Source organism: Sus scrofa, chromosome 2 (genome assembly GCF_000003025.6).
Source record: "Sus scrofa isolate TJ Tabasco breed Duroc chromosome 2, Sscrofa11.1, whole genome shotgun sequence".
Lineage (NCBI taxonomy): Eukaryota > Metazoa > Chordata > Mammalia > Artiodactyla > Suidae > Sus > Sus scrofa.
Genome location: NC_010444.4, coordinates 27237375 through 27255803, shown reverse-complemented (window position 1 = coordinate 27255803; position 18429 = coordinate 27237375). Strand labels below are relative to the sequence as shown.

The 18429-nt window shown below is 48.7% G+C and overlaps 1 protein-coding gene across 2 annotated transcripts in view; it reads left to right on the top strand.

The window, feature by feature from the left end:
- The window catches only part of KIAA1549L (KIAA1549 like), a 129196-nt gene extending 111038 nt beyond the window's left edge, over positions 1-18158 (top strand). For both annotated transcript variants that reach the window (XM_021083199.1, XM_013994444.2), the window contains exons 17-20: positions 5234-5331; positions 7203-7351; positions 8759-8910; positions 14984-18158. In XM_021083199.1, the coding sequence (XP_020938858.1) occupies positions 5234-5331; positions 7203-7351; positions 8759-8910; positions 14984-15265 (681 nt within the window). In that variant the 3' untranslated portion in view covers positions 15266-18158. The remainder of the gene's footprint in view (positions 1-5233; positions 5332-7202; positions 7352-8758; positions 8911-14983) is intronic.

Below are 18429 nucleotides of genomic sequence, written 5' to 3'. Positions count from 1 at the left end.
TCCAAACAGCCTGTAAAGTGGGGGTATGATTCTGTTACTTTCATCACCTAATGAAAAAACAGGCACAGAGAAGGTAGGTTGCTGGAGAAGCAGCAGCTGATAAAGATCAAGCCAGGATTCAACTCCGGTTTCATTTGACTCCAAACCCATGCCCTTTGCACCATGCCACCCTTAGCTCAGAACTGCAAGACAGCACCTTACCTGCCTGTGTGATTTCGAACAAGTCAGTTCACCTCTCCAGGCTTCCGTAGTTAAGCGGGGTTAAGGTTAATGTAGGGGCTGTGTCTCCTGTTCTCTTTAAGGTAGGGGACGTGTCTCCTGCTCTCTTTCCAGCTTGAACCTTCTGTGATTCCCAGTCTCTGAAGCATCAGGGTTGCTCTATCTGTAACTCTAGGTGAACTGACAGATCAACAGAAGCACTGGGTTTTCACCATGAGATCAGGCTTCAATTACCTGTTTTCAACTAAAGAGAAGATTCTACTTCCTGTGCCAGGATGTAGTTATTTATAGCTGCACGTGGACATAGGTAGACAATTGTTCTGCCTGGAGGAAGGTTCTCAGGGTGGGCACAAGGTGAGTGGGAGGGGCACCAGCAATGTCAGCAGGGATGGGAAGACTGGCACATCCGCTCTCACCTGGGCCTGACTTGCAGGCACCAATGAGGGTGGGTGACTTTGGTCTGTCAGGCCTCATTCTCCCACCCGTGCAAAGCCTAAGGACCCCCGACCTGTTCCTCCAGCTACAGGCTGCCCCCTTGGACCTGTCACCCTGTTGATCTTGCCCGGATTCCTCCTCTGGGTGGATGCACGTGCACAAGGAGCATCCAGCACGCAGTGGGTCTCACTTGGGCTCATGATCCACTGGGACGGCCAGAAAGAACGGCCCTGACCTACCCCCTCGCCCCTACCCAGGGACATCAGGCCTGGAATTTTGAGCAGTCTGTGGTCCCCTTCTTCTCTTCTACTTTTGCAACCAAACTTCTGAGCCCAGAGCGTGCCCTCCTCTTGTCACATCCAGGCTCCATCCACCTCGGAGACCTGAGACCGACTTGTAGAGTCTGCCTTCAGTTCTGAGTGGCTGATCACCTTTCTAGCCAAAAGGCAGGGATCCCCAAAGATGGTGTCCTTTGGCGCCAGACTGGACCCCTCACCGCCCCTGTCACAGAACCGGGAACTTGGAACCAGGTAACAGTTTGGAGCAATAGCATCTAGTGGGATCCTAGTCACAAAGCAACCAGCAGAGAGCCATGTTCCAAGCACATGGAAAGGGGAGCCAGAATGCAAATCCAGGGGGACTTAGACCCATGAGGATACTGCACAGGGGGAGGTAGAAAGACAGTTTGGGGGGAGTCCCTCCAGCCCTCAGTACAGGGCGCAGAACTTTCTGCTTCTCACGTGGCCCCTGTGATGCCCGGGAACCTCGAGGATACAGACCAAACGGGACCTTGATCCCTGGGCAGTCTTGCTTTGTACTTGGAAAAATTGTCCAAAGAAGGAAATTCCCATGAAATGTGTCAAAATGAGGAACTTTTAATCAATTCTTTGGTGAACTGTAACAAGACGGATACAGGCACAGAAAGCATTTTCTTGGCTGGGAAACTGTGTTGACTACAGAATAAGCCTTCCAAGAACCAGGAACACAAGTGAGTTATCTGTCTCCCCTACTAGTATCATGAAAGGGCAAAGAGAGAAGAGAGGCTATAAATCCCTTTCTCTCTTTTGGAAAGGCACATCCTTACTTGTTGGTTTATTGATAGTAATGGATTGCAAAGTTGAAAGAACATCCAGGACAAGGATTTTCAAACTCTGCCAAACCATAGGGTTGCGGGAGGTCCCCAGGTGTTATGATGCTGGTAAGTGAAGGGCCAAATTCATCACAGCGTTCCCACCCCCAGCTTCAACCAGAAAATCTCTGCTTTAATCTGGTTATGTCAGAATGGTTTCATGACTAAAGAAATGTTGGTTTGGAAGCCTACGAGCTACTCCAGTGCCTTATTTCACAAAGCAAAACAAAACAAAAGGTTGCAGGAGTTCCCATCGTGGTGCAGCGGAAATGAATCCGACGAGGAACCATGAGGTTGTGGGTTCGGTTCCTGGCCTCGCTCAGTGGGTTAAGGATCTGGCGTTGCTGTGAGCTGTGGTGTAGGTCTCAGATGCAGCTCAGATCTGGTGTTGCTGTGGCTGTGACATAGGCCGACAGTTGTAGCTCTGATTTGACCCCTAGTCTGGGAACCTTTTTACGCTACGGGTGCAGCCCTAAAAAGCAAAAAAAAAAAAAGGTTGCAGAGAAACTGAATGATTTGTCCATAGAATGTGAATGGCTGAATCAAGATGAGAGCCTGGGTCTCCAGACCCCTGGTTCACTCAACATTCATTTAGCAAAGAGTTACTTAGCATTGCTAGGTCCAAAGCACTTTGCTTGGTAAGGTAGGCATACCAGGATGAGATAGACATGCCTGCTGGATCCCAAGGAGTTTAGCATAGAGTGGCACTTAAGACTTTGGTTCCCTGAATTCTACCTTAGCATACATAGTTTACTTATGCTAAAAATGGAAATGCAGCATGATGATGTAGCTTTCCATACTGATTCAGCTAATATTTCTAGACCTGAGCAAATGGTTTTTGATGATACAAATGGTTTTTTGATGATACTGTTGCTGATACACTTCTAGGTTAACAGTTATTTTCTTTGAGCACTTTGCATCCCATGGGTCTTCAGGATGCTGTTGAGAAGTCATCTAAGTCGGTCTAAACGTCATCCCTTTGTAGGCGATATGCCTTTTTTCTCTGGCTGCTTTTAAGATCTTCTCTTTGTCTTTAGTATTCTACCATTTCACTACGGTATATATAGTTGTGTATTTTTCATATCTTTTTTGTTATACATTGTGCTCCCTGGAATGATTAATTTATTGATTTCTATCAATTCTGGAAAAGTCTTAGTCGTTGCTTCTTTTTCTTTCTCCAGCCTTTATCCTTTGGGACTTTGATTAGCTGCACGTTAGACCTTCTTATTCTGTCCTCCGTATCTTTTACTTCTCTTTTATATTTTCTATCTTCTCGTTTCATTGCATTTCATTCTTAGTAATCTCCTCAATTCCATTTTCTAGATTTTTAATTTCTCTTTGTCTGTGACAAATCCATTACTTCATTGCCCTCTATGGAGCGTCTTATTTCAGTAACTGTTTCACTTCTAAAAGTTCTATTTGTTCTTTTTTGAGATCAGCTAGATCATTCCTGATATTTCTGTCTGGCCAATTACTTTTTCAAAACATTTCTTACCTTGGTACTTTGTTTTGTATCTGGAAATTTCAAACTCTAAAGTCCTTAAAGGTCCAAATCTCTTATGTTTTCTGGTGTGTCTTCTGATCTTTGATTATGAGCTCCTCTTTATCTTAATCTGTGCCAATCCTGAGAACCTAGTTTAGAGTTAAGTCCTCTCGAAGAGGACTTAACCATTGCTTCTACCTGAGCCTGGGAGCATTCTTAACCTCCCTAGGAAGAGCCAATGTTAGCCCCTTCTAGGTTCACTGTGAGTCTGTTTCACCTGCCTCACCTTGCCCTGTCCCAATCAATCAATCTCTTCATCGATTGCCATTATGGCATTTGTCTTCCAGGCAACCCAACCTTTCCTATTTGTTTGCTACTCATTATTTTTACCTCTGGTTTTAGCTCATGGCTTTTTTTTAGTTTACTGAGTTAGGGGGTGGGGGTTGGCCTCAAGAGTTTCCTTACATCCTGCAATTCCTATGTGCATTAAGAGATATATTTTATCCAGGAGATGGTTGCTATTTAGTGGGTTGGCCCTTACAAGTAGGTAGTCTGCCATAATGCTGGAGGGAGAAGCCCTCCTGTTTATGGATTCTCTCTGCTCCTACTTTTTGTCCAGATGCCTTCAGGTTTAAAGCTCTATCATCTTGTTCCTTAAGCGACCTGGCAGGCCTTGATACCTAAAGGAAAAAAAAAAAAAAAAAAGTGAATGGGAAGCACAAGCCAAGCTTTATCTTGACAGCATTTCTAGATTTTCTCCTGTTCAAGGAGGCTGTGGCCTGGCCCTCCGGTCCTATCTCTGTTTTCCTTTTATCCCTTCCCATGTTGAGTCAAGTCTGCACTTTTGTGACAGTTACAATCCTTTGTCTTTGAATGGTGCTCTCTAGGTCACAAAATACTTACACGTACATTATCTTGCCTTCTTAGCACCCACCCCCCTGAGCAAGGCATCCCTGCCCCATTTCAGGAGAAGACACTGGGGCCCAGAGAAGTCACCTGACTTTCTTAATGTCATAAAGTCTATTCATCAGCAAACCAGGACCTCCACCCATACTTCCTGACTCTAAACCCACTGCTTTCCCCCACTAAACCTGTGTTCCATGAATGAGAAAGTAAAACACAATCAGCGATTCTTTCATTCATTCATCTGATATTTATTGCTCTCCTACAATAGCACAGGCACAGTTCCAGGTGTGAGGATACAGCTGACGACAAAGCCCTTGCCCTCATTACAGTCTAGTTTGTGGCAGATAATAACTAAACAAACAATGATATGATACCAGAGTGACAACTGCTCTGACCAAAAACAAACAAACAAATAAAAAACCCAGAATGTAGAGATAGATTGAATGGAGCTCTAGGGGCACGTGAGGCTGGATGAAGGAAGGAGCCACGAGAAGGGTTGGGAGGAAAGCGTACAGGGGAGAGGACCGGTTTGTACAAAGCCCAAGGCAGGAAAGAACCTTGAAGGTTCTTCAAGCACAGTAGAAGGACTCTGATGGCAGTGGCCTAGCAAAGGGAAAGTGGTGGCAGATGAGACAAAAGAGGGGACTGGGGAACATTTTAAGGAAGATCGAAGGGATGCATTTTTTGTCTTTTGTCTTTTTAGGGCCGCACCTGCAGCATATAGAGGTTCCCAGGCTAGGGGTCTAGTTGGAGCTACAGCTACTGGCCTACGCCAGAGCCACGGCAACGCCAGATCTGAGCGGTGTCTGCAACCTACACCACAGTTCACAGCAACGCCAGATCCTTAACCCACTGAACAAGGCCAGGGATCAAACCTGAAACCTCATGGTTCCTAGTCGGATTTGTTTCCGCCGTGCCACAACGGGAACACAGAAGGGACAAGTTTGAGGAAGAAAAGAAAGCCCGACTCTCAGAAGTTTGCTTCCCTTTTAAGAAGAACCTGTTGTTGATTGGCACCAGGTTTTAACTCATGTCCCTCTGTCTGCTTGTCTCTTGCACAGGCCTACAGGTTCTCCCAGCTTCCTGAGATGGTCATGGGCTCGCCCCCTCCGCCTGTACCTCCGAGGACTGGCCCTGTGGCCGTCGCTTCTCTTAGGAGGTAACACATTCATTTCTTTGCCTTGTTTGGAATATTGGCAAAGGGTCTAGTCCTGGGTGCCTCACCCTGACCGATTTCCTTCATGCCCCGCCCCATTCAGGGTGCATCACCTGTCCAGACAACCATGTGCCTGGAGTACTCCGAGTACCACGAAGGAAGTGGGGGGCCACAGAGGGTTGACCTACTTTCTTACCATTGGAAATAGTTCTATAGAACCCACAATTGAAAAAGCAAAAAACAAGATCAATTGCCCCATCCCTGACAGTCTCATATCCTGACAGTGAACATCTAAGCATTACTCCAACTCAGGCTGCCACAATAGCTGCCTCGAGTCTGGGTGCCTCCTGTCAGGTGTGTGCACCCAGAGGGCGCTTTGTTATTGAGGGGTGGTGGCTGAGAGGCCAGGGAGCAGCGTGTCTGAGCTGCCGCACTAACTCTCCACTTCCAAGATGGGGAGGCTGAAAGCACATGAACTCATGAAGCATACAGTCAGCATTCTCTTTGCTCTGTAATACTATAAAAAGCACATGTTTTAAATAAAGATAGACAAGGAACAATAGCCAAGAGCATTGAGAGAGGTTGCAGTCGTCCTGTCTGGGGCCTGGAGAGACAGCCGTACCTTGGGCTATGTACAGGCCACTGCCCTGCCTCTCCTGGTCACACACTATCTGCAAACCACAGGTCTGGACTTTGTGACATGGTGAATGAGTTTTACTCAGAAATGGCCCTGCCCTCGTTTCCAGTGGGTTTGAGATACCACGCTGTGTAGACACCACCCCTTGACCCCAGTCGATCTCAGGACAGGCTGGGAAGCAACAGACCAGGTTCCATCCTAACTTGCCAGTAAACTGCTCTGTAACTCCAGGCAAGTCGCCTGGCCTGTCTGGTCCGTTTCCTTATCTGTAAGATAAAGGCAATGGCCTAAATGATCTCAAAGCCTCTGTTCAGCTCTTACAGTGACAGCTGCTCCTCTGCTCAGAAGATGCCACCTGCTGTGGCTGCCTTTGCCTCCCTCCCTATTAATTTTAGGAGAGCCCGCAGTGCCTCTGCCAAAGTGAAGCCAGAGACTGGGTAAAGCCAGAGACTGGGTAAAGCACCCTCTACCCTAGGGGACGAGGCCCGTACCCCACCCGCCCGGCCCCGCCCCCTTATCTTACTGGCCTTCTGAGCACAAAGTGGAAATAGATGTTAAATGGGCCGGATTCTCTGCTCGCCTCTGGAACTTTAAAAAAAAAAAAAAAAAAAAAAAAAAAAAAAGTGTTCTCCCACTCATAACGCTCAGAAAGTGCCAGACTCCTGCTCCTTAGAGCAGCCAGCTTCCCGGAGCCTTGCTTGGGCTTTGGGCTTCCTGCCAGTAGCAACAGGGAACGCGGTTCCTGCAGCCCACAGCCCTGCAGGGTCTCTGGAGGGTGTCAGGAGGGGGAGCGACGGCGCACTCCCATTGGCTTCCGATGATGTCATCACCTGCCCGGTCGACCATCCCCAACCGAGACCCAACACTAATTGCTAAGCTCGTTTTAATGTGGACATTAAGTGTTGTGCTACCCGGTGACATGAGAGTCACCCTCAGGGGAACACTGACCTTGACTATCTAAAAACTCCAGCCTGGCTGCTCCAGGTCTGGGCGTGTTGGCCCCCTTTGTTATGGTGTGGGTGTGTGCTCGCGCGCGTGTGTATGAACACAAATCCAGGCCTTTGGACCCCGCCGTCGCCATCGTGGTGCTTGGAGGCCGAGGCAGCCCCGCTCCACCCCCCCACCCCCCTCCACCCCCACCCCACCCCCACCCCAGCAGGGACCTGCCCCGGGAACCCCGCCTCTCCCGCGGGCCGCGGACCGGAAGGCGGCTAAGGCAGCTCCTCTTCTCGCCCAGGTCCACCTCGGACGTCGGCAGCAAGACCAGGATGGCCGAGTCCGCGGGGCCTGAGCCCGCCCAGCTGCACGACAGTGCCTCCTTCGCGCAGGTGTCCCGAGGCCCCGTGTCCGTGGCGCAGTTGGATCAGTCGGCTTTAAATTACTCAGGTGGGCCAGAGAGAAAAAGCCTGGAAAAAGCCCGCGCCCTGCCCCCGCCCCCGGGCTGTGTTCTGTACCCTCCCCGGCCCCTTAAAACCACACTCCCCACCTTCTTCCTGCCACCCTCAGGCATCAAAGCGACTGTGCTTTCTGGATCCGATCACCTCTTGACTTTGGTCATCCTGGCTAGAAGACCTACTGCTTTTATTTCTTAAAAAGTTCTGAAATCTGACAAAATATTAAGATAGGTGATAGGGTGGATGTCAACATTTTACCAGACTTCAGGCCTTTTGAAAAATGATTATGGAGTTCTCGTTGCGGCTCAGCGGCGTAATATCCATGAGGACGCCAGTCAAACCTTAGCCTCCCTCAGTGGGTTAAGAATCCCACGTTGATAGAAGGTCACAGATGGGGCTCCGATCTGGCGCGGCAACTGCAGTTCAGATTCGACCCCTAGCTCCGAGAACTTCCAAACATGCCCTACGTGTGGCAGTAAAAAGAAAAAAAAAAAAAAAAAAAAAAAAAAAAGATTGTCTATCTCTTTAAGCATTCTGGCCAGTACGAGCCACTCTCTTCTCATGAGCCCTACTCCCTAGAAGCAATTCCAGTCCTCAAGTCATGGATGGTAAACTTTCAGTACATATACAGTACATACAGTAGTATATGTTAGTGCTGTGTACATTTTAAATGTAAGTGATGACAAGCTATACCTTTCCCTTTGTACTTTGTTTTCTTAACATTGATTTCAAGAGTTCTCCAGGTTGCTGCACACATGCTGACCTAGTTCATTTGTTTACATTGCCATGTGGTAGTCCATTATATGGTATGCCACAAGTTTATCTTGTCCCCTAGTGAGGGACATATTGATTGTTTCCAGTTTCTGGTTATTACAACAATGTTGAAACGAACATGGAGGTTTGAGCCTGCCCTAATGGGCTTTTTTTCATTTATTCAAACCATACCTTTTAGGCTGAAACTGCAAGCACCCAGTTGTCAACACTTATTAAAACATACTGTGTCCAGAAATGCCCCCAGTGAAATCCATTCCTTTTGGTTCCTTTTCTTGGCTCTTTAAAAATACCCATCCTTCTGGGAGAAAAACAAGGGGAGGTGTCATTTCTTCTTGCCAGCAGGTCAGGGACTTTGGGATGGGATTGGGGGAGCCGGCGAGGGCTCCCTAGGGAAGTTGAGCTAGCACTTCTCTACAAAGCCAAGTCTGAGGCACAGCAGGTGATGCCTCCGAGACTGTGTGGCCAGGTCCCAGGCTGGGGCTGCAGGTGGAGGTCTGCTGCCCCCTCCCCCATTAGCTCCTCCCCCAATCCTCCCCTATGTCCCAGCTGCCCCCAGCTTGTGTGAATGTCAGCCCAGTGGCCAAGGTGCTGGCCTGACCTCCACCATCCATCTCCTCCATGCCAGGTAATACGGTGCCGGCAGTGTTCGCCATCCCAGCTGCCAACAGACCCGGCTTCACCGGCTACTTCATCCCCACGCCGCCCTCATCCTACAGGAACCAGGCCTGGATGTCCTACGCAGGAGAGAACGAGCTCCCGAGCCAGTGGGCCGATTCGGTGAGACCCTCGCTGACTCCCTCACCTGCTTGACACATTTCAGGGAGAAAATGGATGGAGTTTGAGACTGAGTTTTTGTTGTTATTGTTGTTGTTGTTTTGGGGTTTTTGTTTTGTTTTGTTTTGTCTTTTTAGGGTCACACCCGTGACATATGGAAGTTCCCAGGCTAGGGATCGAATTGGAGCTACAGCTGCTGGCCTACACCACCGCCACAGCAACGCCAGATCCGAGCCGCATCTGCGACCTACTCCACAGCTCACAGCAACACCGGATCCTTACCGCTGAGCCAAGTCCAGGGATCGAACCTGCATCCTCGTGAATACAATTTTGACTCCTTACCGCTGAGCCACAACAGGAACTTCTGAGATTGAATATTTTGTTACCTTAGGCGCCTTTCCACTAGCCAGATGGCTGAAGTCAGCCATTAGAGGAGGCAGTGTGACAGGTGGAATGTCCTTTGACAAAGGAGTTTGAGAACTGCCTTCAGTCAGATTCTGCCTCTTCCCAGAGGACTTTCTTAATCAAGTACATTTTTATAACAACTATCATTTTTTGAGTATGTTCTATGTGCCAGACACCATGTTAGACATTCTGTTTATGTTATTTCCTCTTCACAACAGTCCTATCAGGTAGGTATTATTCCCATGTTGCATCCCACTTTGCAGATGAGGAAACTGAGGCCTAGTCAGGTGATGTGACATGTCTAAGGTGCTAAGGCTAGCATTCAAACCTGCATCTGGGAGTTCCTGTCGTGGCTCAGTGGTTAACAAATCCGACTAGGAACCGTGAGGTTTCGGGTTCGATCCCTGGCCTTGCTCATTGGGTTAAGGATCTAGCGTTGCTGTGAGCTGTGGTGTAAGTCGCAGTCGAGGCTCAGATCCTGTGTTGCTGTGGCTCTGGCGCAGGCCAGCAGCTACAGCTCCGATTAGACCCCTAGCCTGGGAATCTCCATATGCCACGGGAAGAGGCCCCAGAAAAGGCAAAAAAAAAGGACAAAAAACAGCAACAACAGAAAAACCTGCATCTGTCTGGCTCCAAAGCCTTTACTAAGTTATTCCCTTTCAGCCTTAAAGTCCTGTAAAAATTTTAGATGCACTACCAGAAAGTGAAGTATTAGAAACCCGAGACTGAATTACTTTGCGTGTAGATCCTCAGGCTTTCTGCCCGTCTCCCAGCTAAAGACTGTCTTGTCATGGTCCCCTGGTTTTTCCCCTTGATTATACAAGTGGGACTTTATAGCACAGTGGATCTGCCTTAGCCCGGACCAAGGAGGGTCAGCAACCAGCTGAACCTGGATAGTCACACCCAAACCTGCCTCTGAGTCACCTGCCAAGGACGTCCAAGTGAAAACCAAAAGACGAGCAAACAAAAAATAGCACAATGATGGCCTCTAGAGTGGGTCACCCCCTTGGAGGTGGGAGATCACCCATCATGGGTAAGAGGCAGGCTGTCTCCCCAGGCTGAACCCTGGTGCTTTATGTCATTTTAGGATTTGGTCTTAACATTTGAAATATATCCTAGATCTAGGAAAAACATTAACACTCAAAGCCTGGGTCGTCTTTTCTCTCTATCCAAATTCCTGGTGTCCATACTTTCTATGCCTACAAGTTCAGTTTGACCTCAGCATCGGTGTCTGTTCTTATTGTAGCGATGCCACATTTAAACAACATCACCAGGGATAAAACTACCCTCTATATATATACATATATATATATATATATGTATATATATATATGTATATATATATAAATTCTGATGATCAAAGCTTATCCCTTTAATTTCCAAAATATTTTAAAAATACGTCATGAAATGAATTATATCCTTCTCCCCTCCTTCTTTAAATTTAATTTGTCCTTAAAAATATCAGCACTATTGGAGTTCCTGTTGTGGCTCAGCGGAAACGAATCTGACTAGTAACCATGAGGATGCAGGTTCGATCCCTGGCCTCACTCAGTGGGTGAAGGATCCGGCGTTGCCGTGAGCTGTGGTGTAGATCGCAGACACACCTTGGATTCTGAGTTGCCGTGGCTGTGGTGTAGCCGGCGGCTGTAGCTCTGATTCAGCCCCTAGCCTGGGAACCTCCATATGCTGCAGTGAGGCCCCAAAAGACAAAAAAAATTTAAAAATTTAGAAAATCATTATTTACAAAAATGCCCTTTGTATGATGGGCTTTGATGGTTTTTAGGATTATTGCCCCTATGTCAACATCTCCAAACTACTGTCGTTTTTGGAAATTATTACAAGGCTTAATATGTTTTATCTTCCTCTGACCTTGCTCCCAGCTCACACCTTATATTGCTGTCAGTGTCCCCACTTTCAGAGATATACTCAGCCTTAAATATGCTTTTCCTAATGTGCTATTATTTGCAAATGAGGCATGTCTGAGCTCATTAGAATTGCTTGTAGAGTTGGAGTAAATAAGCTCTAAGAGTAACTAGAGGGGTTCCCTACTGCTGTCTACAGATCTTAATGTGGGGGTGCACGGCATCTGTTTTGGTTGTTTGTGAGCCTTTTTTGCTTCCTTTCTCATGCTGCGCTATTCTAAACATTTGAAATCACTGGGTCTGAGTTGATCAGTTCAGTTTATTTGACTCCGTAATTCTACTCGCAGTGTAAACATATAATGTGTACTTTTCAGAAAGTAGATGATTCTTAACTTGTGTTAATTAGGCAGTAAACCTGCAGCTTTGTGGGCTCACCCTCTGCGTGCAGGGTGCACTGGAGGCTTTGCAGGAGTCAGCAGAAGTATTTACAAAACCTTGGCCCTTGCCTTCTGCACGCTTGCAGATGACATTTATTGAGGCTTATGGAGACATCCAGGTACCGTTGAGTTCCTGTTGCCTTAAAGATGAAGGAAATGGAACAGGAACCCAAAAAATCAAAACCTTATCTTCCCCCTGCCCCCCTCCAGTGCGGGGGAACGCCTAGTTTCCTGTTAGTTGTTTTTCCTACTTTCCTATTAGTTGTTTTTAAGAGGAAAGGGATCGTTGCAGCCTTGATAGGTCTTTCCTGGAGCCCAGTTACCACCTGCAGTTAAGCAGGGCAGCGTGCCCAGACGTGGTGCACAGCAGTCAGGAACCAGGCGGGGCGGTCGGGAGCTTTAGCGCAGGGGAAGGGCAGTGCAGGAGGCTCAGAGAAACCAGTTGTCAGCTTGATAAAGATACTCCATTGGGACAAATGTTCACCCTCCACATCCACGTGGGGAGAAAAAAGCCCCCACCATCAATCAGAGGTCTAACCTTCCTGCTCCCGAGTGTTCAGATATAAGGAGCTAGCTTGCATTAAATCACCTGGACCTGGTTTGACAAATAGGCTTCATCCTTGGTGCTGGATGGAGAAGGATTGGGAGGGGCTTTCCAGGAGCAGCAGGAAAGTGTGCTGGAATCAATAGGTGATGCCTGCCATGGGCACAGGCTAGGAAAGGAATAGTGTTTGCCAGCCCTGAATCTTGTCCAGTGAGGTGTGATGGCTCCAGCCTGCATCTACCGTAAGGGAGGAAGAAGGTCTTAACTCTTCATCTTCCTCACTTCTGAATATCACCCCGAGGCCACTCCAGGTGTCCCTGGCTTGCCCCAGCCACCAACACCAAGATGCTTAATGCTGTAGAGCCGAGGGGTCTCGGGGGTTAGACACGGACCCCAGCTTCAGCTGAACTTAAAATGCAGAGAAAGGGGACACAGTAGCTTTGTTCACGGCATATGGCACCAACCGGTCATGCTTCAGTGATTTTCACATTGTGCTGTTCAGAACCCCAGGTTCCGAGACACTCCCTGTTGGGTACTGTGCACAGTTTGGGGTACTGGTGCTCAGTGATGAGCAAGTGAGACACGATTCTGCCTTCACCAAGTCGACACCTGAGACGAGTGATGGCATCATGAGTGATGACTGTTAGGCCAGACAAAATGCATAGAAACACCTTCCAGGGAGCCCTTGCTAATACAGAGCTGGGAAAGGTCTCCCGGAAGAAAGGGAGTTTGAGCTGAGACCTGACAGGCATGTCCTGTGTCCTATGTCTTTCTTTACCAGGTCTTGTGGGGAAATTAAAGCCACCGGCTTTGAGACGTCCATCCCATCACTTCTTCCCTCGCTCCATCCTCCCCAACTCTCACTTGGCCCAATGAGGCAGCCTTGCAACTGTGTCCTCTCCACCTCCAATGGGTCCACCTCCAGGGCATCCTTCTTAAAACACGGACCTTCCCTCTGCCTGACACCCCCTGGGGGCTCCAAGGCCAGGCCTTCTCAGGAGGGGTTGTCAGAAGCTCTGGCACAGACTGGGAGGGGCTTGTCTTCTTACTACACACCAGCCCATCCAAAATTTCTAAATCATCACCCAACCCCACCCCACTCCATCCTCACCAGCGCCCAAACAAGCAGCTCTAAAGAATAGAAACATGCTGGTGTTCCCATTGTAGTGAAGCAGAAACAAAGCCAACTAGTATCCATGAGGATGCGGGTTCGATCCCTGACCTTGCTCAGTGGGTCCGGGATCCAGTGTTGCCGTGAGCCGTGGTGTAGGTTGCAGACGCTGCTTGGGATCTGGTGTTGCTGTGGCTGTGGCGTAGGCCGGTGGCTAAGGCTGTGATTAGACCCCTCGCCTGGGAACCTCCATATACCGCCGGAGGTGCAGCCCTAAAAAAGCAAAAAAAAAAAAGCTAAATTCCTCAGAATCGTGCCATAGAAACTTAACTCCATAGCCTGGCATTCAGCAGTTCTCCCATCTGGCCCTGCCTGCCCATCTTCCTGAGCTCCTCCCACACCTCCCACACCCTCTCTGGTCAGAGCAACTCACCGAACCTCCCTGGGTGCACCGTCCTCTGTGTACCTCCGGTCTCTGCACTGCTGTTCCCTCTGCCTGGAATGCCCCTCCCACCTCGTCTTCCTCCAAACGGCCTCTTCATCTTCCAGACTCAGCTAAGCTGCTTCTCCCAGAAAGCCGCCTGACTCCCCACGTGTGTCCCCTCCCCTGCAGCACCCCCTGCCTCCCACCTGTGGGCACTGATGTCACAGTGTTGCAGCTAGCATTATGGGATATGAGCGGCTTTTGTGCATTACCCTGGGGCAGCATCCCCTTGCGCGGTACTGTTTCTGTGGGAAAGTCGATCTTGAATTCCACATCACTGTCCCGTCCCTGTTATTAGAAGTGTCCATACATTAATGCATACACCTTAGATCTTCCACTTTTAAAAAAAAGAGAATTTTTTTTTTTCAAGAAACCAAGATCCTGTTCCAGATCCAAGACATTACCATGCGGTGACTAACTCCCAGGGTGCCTCCGGGGCTTGTTAGCTGTGGCATCTTCCATAGAGATACTGTTGGCTTCAGTTTCTTCTTCTGTAGAATAAGGGTTACAGTACCTACCCCCTAGGTTGTTGCTTTGAGAATGAAATGAGATCTCCTTTGGAAAGCCCTTAGCACAGGGCTAAGTCAGTGTTAGCTGCTGTCATCAGTGATAGATCCCTGAGTCCTTTGAGACCCATAAAGAACAGCACTTTTGTTGGCTGGATGGTGCTGATATTAAAATGGTAGCCAGGGAGTTCCCGTCATGGCTCAGTGGTTAACAAATCCGACTAGGAATCATGAGGTTGCGGGTTCCATCCCTGGCCTCGATCAGTGGGTCAAGGTCCAGCAGTGCTGTGAGCTGTGGTGTAGGTTGCAGATGCAGCTCGGATCCCGTGTTTCTGTGGCTGTGGTGTAGGCTGGCGGCTACAGCTCCGATTGGACCCCTAGCCTGGGAACCTCCATATGCCACAGGTGCAGCCCCAAAAGGACAAAAGACAAAAAAAAAAAAAAAAGTAGCCAGGTAGATTCAGACGTAGACTCAGGTATGTGCCCGCTGTTTGCAGGAGGTTTAAAACGCCTGTTTAATTCATCCAACAAGCATATCCAGTGAGTCCAAATCAGCTCATTCCCAGACAGACTCCCGCTTTTGTGTGCACGCAGTGGTGACCTTCATTTGCTTCTAAGTGTCTTTCCTTGTCCTCTTTCTCCTCCTGCTTCTGCTATCGAGGGCATCCCATGACTGGAGCCCATTCCTGACCTCAGGCCCTTGTCTTTCTCCCGACGTCCTCTGCAGGTCCCCCTCCCCGGCTACATCGAGGCTTACCCCCGGTCCCGGTATCAGCAGAACTCGCCCTCCAGGCTCCCGCGCCAGTACAGCCAGCCGGCCGGCCTGCACCCCAGCCTGGAGCAGGCCCCGGTGCCCTCGACAGCCGCCTCGCAGCAGAGCCTGGCGGAGAACGACCCATCCGACACGCCCCTGACCAACATCTCCACGGCTGCCCTGGTCAAGGCCATCCGGGAAGAGGTGGCCAAGCTGGCCAAGAAACAAACAGACATGTTCGAGTTCCAGGTCTGATGCCTTAGCCCCGTGGGACTTCCAGACTCTGCGGAACCGTCTTGGGCTTTGTCCAGCCTGGCGCGGTGGGACTGGAGACACGGTGCGTGAGTCTTTCCTGAAAAAGGAGAACAGTGCAGCTTCTGGGGAACAGGAAACTCTTGACCGACTGGATTCTCAGCTTATTCAACTGACCGTATGTCGAGTCCCCAGATGGGACCATATGTTTGATACCCTTATATTACATGTTTGAACTGTGGGTGCATTTCCCTACGGAGCCTTAGTCACAAGAGAGACTCTCTCATCTGCAGATTCCTGTCCCACATTTTAATAAAGCCCCACAAGGGGGAGAACAGAGCTCTGTCTTCGGTGACCTCTGCATGTTACCTGTTTCTGTGTTCAAGGCAAAGCCGGCCTGTGATTAAGCACCAGTCTGTACTCTCTCTCCTGCAGCCAGGACCGTAATCCGCCAGTCTCCAAGGGAGACCCTGACTCCAGCCAAGAAACCCGAGCCCTTTTCTTTGAAAGGTTCATATTCAAAGTCAAATAAATTGGATGAAAATCGGTACTGTTATTGACTATGCCTATAAATGGTCCTGACCCTTTCCCACCCTGTCCCTGCCCCCATTGATTCAACAAAGGCCAAGAAAGAGACGGGGAGAGGCAATGGTGGATTTGCGTTGACAGGCTTTTGAAAAGGTGTTGTCATTTTGGCAACAGGGTATTCTACAAGTGGGGCTCCAGCTGAAAGAGAATAGGTGCTAAGAACTTTCAGGATCCTACAAAAGAAAAACAGCTTCTCTTTGCTCTGCAGTGAAGGTGGCCTGAGAATGAAGCTTCTGTCTTTTGGGGGATAATAGCTATATCAACTCGTACAAGAAAACCTCTGTCTCTTCAGCAGTGCTGTCCTGCCCAGTGACACAAAAGGAAAGAGTCATCCATGCCTGTTAGAAGCAGGAATGGTAGATCCCATCTCCCCAGGCTGGAGCCTCTGTTGATAGAAGCTTCTGAATGTAAAAAGCTGTTGACTTACCATTTCCATGTAAATAATATTTTAAAAGGTGTATGGAGTTAGCTAGTCCCTCCCACCCCACCCCCAATAGTTAGTAGCCTCCGAGGATGTTTGCCAAAAACATCGGGGCTTCTGACCTTGTGACTGTGAGGATGTAAATCAGCCTCCCTGGTGGTGAGTGGCCTCCAGAGCTGAGTGGACACCGCCTCGCAGTCCCAAGGCACCAGCTGCTGCCCCTAAACGCAAAAGCAAAGCAGCTACTGACTTCCGGTTGCCCAGGGGAGGGGACACCCTGGCTTCCTCCCCAACCTTGGGAGCTGTGCTTAACGTCGGGGGCTTACTTGGTGTCTGTTGGAGCGTGAGGTCCTGTCCTGCCTTCACCCATGATCCATCCAGCTTCAGCTTGTGGCCATCCCCTCTGAGCCCATCCTTCCATTCTCCTCATGAGTTTCTTTGGTCTTTATTGAGAGAAAGTGAAAATTTAAAACCTGAGAGAAGAGTAGGAATGGAACTGATTCGGGTGGGAGAGTCCAACTGTCAAAGCACAGACTTTTCAAAGAAGCTGTTTTTATTTTCCCAATGGCAAATTGCCCTTTCTGGAATATTCCAGAGACGATGTATCATGGAATCCCCAAGCGAGTCTCTTGTTCGGATGATCCTAGGTAATGTCCTTTTGGTATGCTGGTTGATCTTTGATAGTGTTAGTTTTTTGTTACTTTAAAAAAAAATCAGCTATAAATAAAATGTATTTTTGTAATTTCCATGTGTATATATGGTATATTTCTACCAATGGCCAGTCGTTGTAGTCCAAAACCTAAATCAGTTTGCAAAACACTGTGGACGGTGCAAGATTTTATTGATAGGTTAACACAATGTCCAAGTCTATCCAAATAGGTATTCAGTGCACTTGAATGAACAAAGAGCCAAAGAAACTCAGCCTTTTCATGCAAATGGTATGAGTCTGATAAAGTCAGCTACATTGTCCCGCCTTATCAATGATATTAATATTTCATCAGTGCAATGATGTCAACCCAGTACTTTGTCTACTTGGTACATGCCTGGAAATACTGTATGTAAAAATGAGGTTTCAAGACCTTAGTGTAATTAAAATATGCACATGCTTTGAAGACAGTGTCTGCACTTTGGATGTCCCAGTGACTCACAGGGGAGGAGCCCCAGCATGCAGTGGTCCAGCCCCAGCTTGCTAAGAGGATGGAGAAAAATCATGGTGGTCTTTGCAGAACCCCACGGCATACTGAGTCAGTCAGGGGACATGACGAAAACCCAGCATGCTAATCAGACACTCTCTTAAAGTAGACACCACAGGTTTACGAGCAGTATGTGGGAGGAAAACCTTAGGTTGGGAAGAAATCCATTGGCTCATGTTGCGCCCCCAGTGCAAAGATGGCCGCCATCGTTGGCTATTCTGTGACTAAGATGTGCTCCCTTTTCTGAAGAGTCTCCTGACCTCATGGAGGGGCCAGATAGCTGGAGACCTGACTGGGAGAAAAGGCAGATGCTCAGATGTGCCCTGTGGAAATGAAAATAGATTTCCCTGGGTGCCCAGAGGCTCTGTGTCCCTCATGACCTTCTGGACAGTTAAAGAAGCCACAGAGGACCCTGGTGCCCTCGGAGAAAGAAGCAAAAGTCCAGAGAAGTGGGGCGACCTGCCCGAGGCCTCCAGCCCATGAACCGGCTTGCTTTCCATTTCACCATGCTGCCTGCACGCTTATCTGTGACGCGCTTCTCGAACTGTGCTGGGAAGTTAGAAGGAGACAAGGGTCGTAGGAGGGATTTCCTACGTTCTTCTGAAGAAAAAAGATGATTGACGCTGTACGCACCTTCCGATGAAGTGTATACAGGACAATGCATTTGTGGCATAATAAACATTTTTCAGAACTAGTTTCACTGTGAGTTTGCTGCATTTATGAATAGAAATGCATTTTGGCTTTTTCCAGTGAGCGCCATCAAGGAAATGGTTTTCTCCACTGCTGTTCAAGATTGTACGGGGGGGGTTTCTCTCTCAGCACTGTGCATCCACACGGGCTGAGGATGAATGGGCTAGCGGGGGGGTGGCTATAGCAGCTTGTCATTGGGACGTAACTGATCCCACACCCTGAATTAGGGGAGGCAGTGCAAGGTGGGCAGGAACAGAGAAGGCTGATGTTGCCCT